The sequence below is a fragment of the Gossypium raimondii genome, chromosome 8 (assembly GCF_025698545.1).
Source record: "Gossypium raimondii isolate GPD5lz chromosome 8, ASM2569854v1, whole genome shotgun sequence".
Lineage (NCBI taxonomy): Eukaryota > Viridiplantae > Streptophyta > Magnoliopsida > Malvales > Malvaceae > Gossypium > Gossypium raimondii.
In genome coordinates, this window is record NC_068572.1 from 42,790,433 (window position 1) to 42,798,146 (window position 7,714).

Here is a 7,714-nt window from a genome sequence, read left to right on the forward strand (position 1 = left end):
ATAGTAAAAAATATATTATAAAAAATAATTTAAATGTTATAAAGATGTTATAAATTAAATATTTATTTATAAAAATTTATGACCGAAATATAAACATAACTTATTTGTCCATGCTATATATTATAAAAATAATAACGATTTTTTTAACATAACTCAATTATAAAAAAGTTAACTTTAAAAATTATAACAAAAATATATTATTTATAAGAAGTGTTATGAAAGTTATTGGGCAATTTATATACTATGAATTTTATATTATTTTTAATTATTTATATGTATATTCTTGATAATAAAAGAATATTTGATAGGCATGAATTAAAAAAATGAAACACTAAGATTGACTGTGAAATGAATGGTGTAATTTGTAATGTAGTAATTGTAGGTGCAGCTAATGTAAGTCGGGTGAAAGCAAATGACAAAGAGCTAGTTCAACAATGTCGACATATATGAAAGAGAAATAAGAGTAAAACCATGGCTATAACCCACAGAAAGTTCCCAAAACAAAAGTTGCATTCTAATTGCACACACACAAATGAGATCTAATCAATATAGCCCTCTAAACAAACAGATAATAATTAACCAATCAGCAACTCCATCACGATAGACAGGTTAGATGAATCTCAGAATAGATGTTTAATGCAAAATCCATTGATGACTGGCTGAACCCATCATCCATCTTTCGAATAAATACATGTTGATAGGCATATGCCCGCTGCTCTTTTTATATGTTTCTTCTTCTTGTTATTTTTTGAGAAAGATTAGTAAGAATAATTGCTTTCAGAGGATGGGACCTTGCTATAGGCAATCAAATAAAAGACGTTCTCACGACATAAGCTGCTTTCAACCCAAGTTACGTCAACTAATATAAATTTGATATATTTTTTCTATGTTATTTTTTGTCTATTCTAATACTTATGTTTGACCAAAATTATATATTTGGTATCTAAGAGGTAACGATATTAATATATTAGTGCTTAGTTCAGATTTTTGAGTTGATTTGATGAAAGTTAATTACTAATATTATTAGGTTTGAATTTTCATGATTATGTTAATAGAATAAATTTAGTGTTAATTGTAATTTTGTTTAATTTTACTTTTAATTTGTCAAATACAATATGATGGATTTGATTTAATTTGAGTTTTAAGGTTTATTTGGTGAAAGTTAATTTCTAATATTATTCACTAATTCTGAATTTTCATTAAATTAATTCTAAAGCTCAATTAAATACTAAAGTATAACTTTTGTCAAATACATGTATCACATTGGACCAAAAATAACACAAGTACCACATTAGAAAAAAGTGTCAAACTCAAGTACCAATTTATGTATTAAGCCTTTTAATACATGAAAATTTTATTTTAGGGTCTATTTAAACACCTTAGAGTAATTAAATGAAAATGTAAAGTAATTACCTTAGACATGTTTGACTAAAAAATTTATCTAAACAAGTAACAAGACTTAAAATCAAACAAATTTTTATAATACCTTAGTCTACAAAAGTTTAATTAAATTTAGTATACATAAATTATAATAAATACTATGTAATTTAGTTAACTATTTAGTAAGTTAAAATATGTAAAAAATTATCCTCATCAATAAAAATTTTAAATTATTTAAAAGCGATTAATAAAATAACATATAATCATATTTTAAAAATTAAAATACTAGTATTGTTGTATAAAAATAATTATTTAAACGTAAATGATGTATCAATATGTTCGGAAAGCTACAGGGCAATTGGGTTTGAGTGCAATTGTTTTTAATTACCAACGTAACTACTTCCATTCACACCCTCCCATAAGAATTGGAGAGTGTAATTGAGGTGTTCAAATTGAATTCAATCTAATGGGACTTGCTAATTACCAAGGGCGAAGCCAAAAAAATTTTTAGGGGGCCGAAATTAAATTATAATTTTTATGATAGTAAAAATATAATTTTATCATTTTAATAGCCTATATCTTTATAAGTTTTAAATGATTAAATAAATTTTTTATTTTACATTTACTAATTTAAAATTTTAAAAGGCCTAAATGAAAAATTTTCTATTTTACGGGGTAGGACCCTTGCCAACACCCTAACTATGTCCCTGTTAATTACAATAGTTACGCAAACATGTCATAAATGTGTAATTACAAACAATACCCAAATTTAATTATTATGTGGCTTTTCAAACGTGTCCATATATATTAAAAGATGACATTAAAGACAAATTATAAAGCACCACTTTTCTAAATACAATCAAAATAAAATTATATTTAAACAAACTAAAAATGTTAACATGCTAAAATAATTAAAATAATATCTAATTAAATAATAAAACTAATAAAAATATAAAATAATTAAATTTCCCACATTGGTCTTCTTTAATCTTATCATCTTCGCCATCATATTCGATTGATTTTGGTTCTTATGTGGCTAACTTGTTCAACTTCTCATGCTATTAATTACTTTAACTAAACAATTTAAAATTATATAAATAAATAATAAAAAAATATTATTGTAAATTGGTGTTGCAAATTAACTAAATAATTATTCAAGACCTCGTGACCTCATACTATCGAGACCACAAGCCTATATGTATAAGACATCTTCCACTTACACGTTTATAACAACAAAATAACAATAAATTTACTAAATTCCAAAAAGCTCGGAACCAATACATAAATAACACATGTCACATTAAAAATAATTAACAACAATCCTTTCACATCCTTTGAAAGCCTATAGATATTAGGATAAAACACCAAGACACACTCCCTCCTCTAATACTCTAAACTCTCTCTCATTCCCTCTTTCCTTCTAATCCTCTCTAGACATCCACGTTCTAATCATTTTAGTTCCCAAACGACACTTCATCCTTCATATGAACCATCACAAATTACTACAACTTCCTCCTTAATTTCTGACAGCTGTATATTTTTTTCCATGTTAATAACTATTATCTTTATTTATATAGAAGTTTTTTATTTCATCTACGGATCTTATTCATGCAACATTTTATTCAGTAAAATTATTTTTGATAATTGAGATTTTAGAGTAACGAAGATGATGATTCATATTAAAATTTGAACATTATTTAATTTTTCAAAAAAAAAAGATAAAGCGATGAGGTTGTATCTCTTTTGAGTAAGTCAATGGTGAATAGATTGGAAAAAGAAAATTTTGATTTACGATTGATGAGACCGGAGAAGAAATGGTTAATGAATTAAACATAAATTTGGGTGGTCATGGAATCACCATAAATATCTAAATCAATTTTTTTTCTTCAAAGTATCAATGATTAATGGTATTTGATCTGATTATATTTCAGTATAAAGGTGCCTTCAATCAAATGTCAAACACATGAACACTCAATGTCTGTCCAACGCCAGGACAATCCAACAACCAACATATGCTAAATTCGAAATACAATCAAAGAAGAATTAAAATACATGAACAGCTTGATTAATGAGTACATTTTCCATAATTTTTTTAAGAAAAGAAACATAAAAAATTATATAATAAGAACACCGGGAAAATATTAACTTGTAGGCAGATTAAGTTATCATCATCACCCAAAGCTAGCTGAAGCTGTAGCAGCATCTGCAACAAGTGCTTGCTATGATAAGTATTTATACACCCAATGATTGTCTAAAACTGATTGTTGATCATCAATACTAGTGATATAAATACATACACTATCTGTCAACTTAAATCTTGAATGAAAATATACCTCTATAAATGAAGCACATTAAGAAACTGATACACTGGCTTCGGCTTCATGTTTCTAGCCAGCAACAACATATAATATAGAATACGTTAGGGCTTGCGTTGCCCCTCCAATTTATTACCCTTGCCTTGAAGCTCTGGATGGATCTTCCTTTTCAACATCCTCTTCATCATCTAAGTAACCAAGTAACATTTTGTTTTAATCAACTAAATTCTGCTTAAAAGAAATCATAAAAGCAAGGTTTTAGGACTCACCTGGTTTAGCATTTTGATGGGACGTGAATCCTTTCCAGCATGGGGAATGAATTTTTTGGCAAAAGAAGTCCCTTTTTTCGTAGGAAAAGAAGCCTTTTCGCAAGGATTTAACTCTAAATCAAGATGGGTGGCCTTGTTTTTCATGTCTGAGTCCTGGTAAAAGAGGTCTGCCAAGGTAGTTCTTCTTCTCAGCTTCTCAGAATGATCCTCAATGACTTCCAAGTTAAACTTGATTTCATTGTGAGTAGAATCCTCCACAATGTCCTCCAAACTGTGGCCAAGCAGCAGTGGGTTCACTTCGTCGTAACTATTATTGTCGACATCATCATCATCTTCATCATTGTTGTTAGAGAATCGTTCTTCTTCTTCGTCGTCGCTGCTTTCAGGAGGTAAGTGGTCATTTATCTCGCCCAAGGATTTCAAAGGATCGAAACCGAATGTTCCAATTGTTAGAACGCCATATCGCCAACCATCCAGCAGGTCGAACAGTGCTACTTGTTCGAGTAAGGCTTTTGAATTTGTGTCAATTGCAATGGAATCAGTCTTCTTAACATTTCGAACCAGCCCATCTGCAGAAAATTGAAGTTTTCTCATCATCATACTATTAAAAAACAATGGCAATACTGTTTGAATGCCATATGAATTAAAAACAATACTGAAAGAGATCATATATATGAATAGGAAACTTGTACCACGAAAATTTGTCGTCAGTCTTAAATATCTCAGAATATTTTTGATTTAGTTATAAAAAGAAGTAGCGAAAAATGTTAAGAAATCAAACCTTTGAGAACGTTATGAGGGAACCTCTTGTGCAACCAGTTGAAGATCTATCAAAGAAATCATCATCAAACAAAAAAATCTCAGAGGAACTCATTAAAGGGGAAAAAGGACGTAACAAAATATGCGTATGTTGGTCTAGTTACCTTCATTTTTCTCAGCCACTGTGGAGCGAATCTAGTGAGGGGTTGTAGAATATTGCTCCTGATGTAGGAGAGGTGAAGGAATTATAGTCGGCAAAAAGCAAGGGGGCATAGGTTAAGGAGTTAGGGTGCCATGTGGCAAAAAAGAAAGTAGGATAATGTGATGGCCCGTGCATAAGATTGCACGATTTGCTCGGTTAAAATTTAAGCCTTTGATAGAAGGCATCCATCATGTCACTATCATGGATCTTTCTGGCTTGATAGATGTTGGCAAAATTCTTTGTATGATGTGCAATACTCCATCTCTCTATTCAGCAATTCGTTTTTATATTTTAAATATGCTCGTAGCTTTTATCTTTATCATTGGTTAAACCATTAGTCTAGTGACAAAATTTGTCTACCCATGTGATAATTGCATATCGAATAAAAACTTTGATTCTTATCTAATTAACTTATCTAAAAAAATATTATGTGCCTAAATCTTCTTAAATTCGTACTACTATCCAAGAATCGATGAACAACATGCATGTTAATACTCGGTTGCCATGAACCTACACTTCAGCTACATTCTTAACAACCATAGCAACAACTTGACATTCTCCATCTTTCCTCAGTTGCTCCTTTACGGTATTAGACGGAAAATACCCACACATCTTTATTCGAAAATTTGTTGCAACATTTTTAAAATGTTTATACGTCAAAAAAACTATTAAGAAAATATGAAAAAATTTGATTGATTTCCCAATTAAGTCCCTTTGTTAGTAGTTTTTGTCTTTGACTGTTGAAATAGATTGACGAATCAATTAGATGATGACACGTGACAACTTCGGTTTAATATAATATTTTCCCATAAAATATTAAAAACATAGAAAATCAAAAAATTATAAAAATTATTAAATATTCACAATATATTAAAATTGATATAAACTTATAAAAATTATAAAATATAAAAATCTAACAAATCATAATAATTTTATAAATTTAATAAAACATATCTAAAATTTTATAGAAACGTGTAAATTTTCTTTAAAAATAAAAAAAAACTTTAAAATATTATAAAAAATATTATAAAAGTATTAAAATTGATATAAATTTATAAAAATTATAAAAAAAATCTTAAAAACTTGAATCAAACTGAATTAGTTGGTCTAACCGATTAGACCAAAATTGATAAGACTAGTCAGGAGAAAGCCATTAGATCGATTTACTTGGAAACCGAGTGGTTAAATCGATCTTTTTAATTTTCTAATTTGTTTATTTTACTGTTTTATTTAATTAAATTGGATGCATCGGTCCAACTAGCAAACCCGTGGCCAGATTGGTTCGACCACCAATCTGATTCTAAAATCCCTGGTCAGAATATTTTATACTGACATATCCTAATGGTTGAATAATGAAATTTTGATTTGGTAGTATCTAATTGTACCAAAAATACTTTATATCATACAATACTTAACAAACAATTTTCAACTTTTTAAGGTCCAAACTACTATAACGTACTTAAAAAATTGGAGATAATTTTAAAAATAATTTATCATTTTATATCAATTTAAATATTTCTAATATTTGATAAAAATATTCTGATTTTTTTCTAATTTTTATGACTTTTAGTCATTTTATGGGAAAATATTAGATTAAACTAGAAGTTGTCATGTTTCACCATCTAATTGGTGCATCAATTTATTTTAATGGTTAGCATGGTCATTGAAGGAAATTGTTAACCGAGAGGATTAATTGATTTTTTTTGTTAACAGTAGGGGCTTAATTGGGTGCGAATTTAATATAGGGGCTTGATTGATTTTTTGCATTTTCTTAAGTTTTTTTTTTTGACATAAAAGCCTTTTTAAAATATGTAATATGTTCCAATATGTTTGATTGGTGTTATCAAATCTGAATAACCATGTTTATTTGGTAAACTTCCAAGCTTGAAAAGTTACGATTTTCAAAAAGACACTTATGTACTTTTTGGTACATTATATGTAGATGTTTGATTTGAGTTGAATTATTTAATTCATTCCATCCTAATTGTGAGTGAAGTTTTTTTTCTTTTCACTACAAAATATTCTTTCTTTATCATGAACTTGATATATGTAATGATTTATTTTATTCAAAACTTTATATTAATAATAGCTAGCATTTGTATGTTATTCATGAGACATTATTTTGAGTATATTCACTACTAAATAATATATTAAATCAAAGTTTATAAATGATCATATAATAAGAAATCTCTTGGTTGATTTAAAATAACCATAAGCTAAATGAGATTTGTATAAGATCGCGCATTTTTAATCTATGTTATAAATGCAGGAATAGAAATGATTTTGACCAAAATGAAATAAGTCATAAATAATATGAATGTGAAAATGTGAATGTGATAATCATATATTTGAAATCGGCATCATATTGTGCATGTTTGTAATGCATGTGACTTTTACATGTGGCTTGGAGATATATATAAAGTATTGAGATATAGTATTGTTTGAAATATATTTTGAAAGCAATGAATAAAAGATCTTGTGAGTATGAAAATTAACAATATGAAGTTATTTGACCCATTTAAGTGATGGACATGGTTTTGATGATAATTACAAAATAATTAATAATGTCCATGATAAAAGGTGTGTAAATGTGATGTTATAGTCAAAAGATTGGATAGTTGATTGTCCTCTAATATGACTATGTATTAAAATATTAATATGAAATACTCTTGCATGCATTTGGTTTGATTAGGGAAGGTTGTGTTATATTAACTATGAAAAGAAGTTATGAAAATAACAAATATGTTGATTATGCACTTGAATAAATTATGTCTAGGTTCAAATGAATT

General features: G+C 27.8%; 1 protein-coding gene across 1 annotated transcript; it reads right to left on the reverse strand.

Annotated features, from left to right (window-relative positions):
* Nucleotides 1–3,355: 3,355 nt before the first annotated feature.
* LOC105791521 (hypothetical protein) lies at nt 3,356–5,056 on the reverse strand. Its single transcript, XM_012619606.2, has 5 exons — nt 4,888–5,056; nt 4,746–4,791; nt 3,965–4,533; nt 3,714–3,883; nt 3,356–3,583 (listed from the first exon to the last, which is right to left on the reverse strand). The coding sequence occupies exons 1-4, from the start codon at nt 4,891–4,893 to the stop codon at nt 3,800–3,802; spliced, it is 705 nt and encodes a 234-aa protein (XP_012475060.1). The 5' UTR covers nt 4,894–5,056; the 3' UTR covers nt 3,356–3,583; nt 3,714–3,799.
* Nucleotides 5,057–7,714: the final 2,658 nt, after the last annotated feature.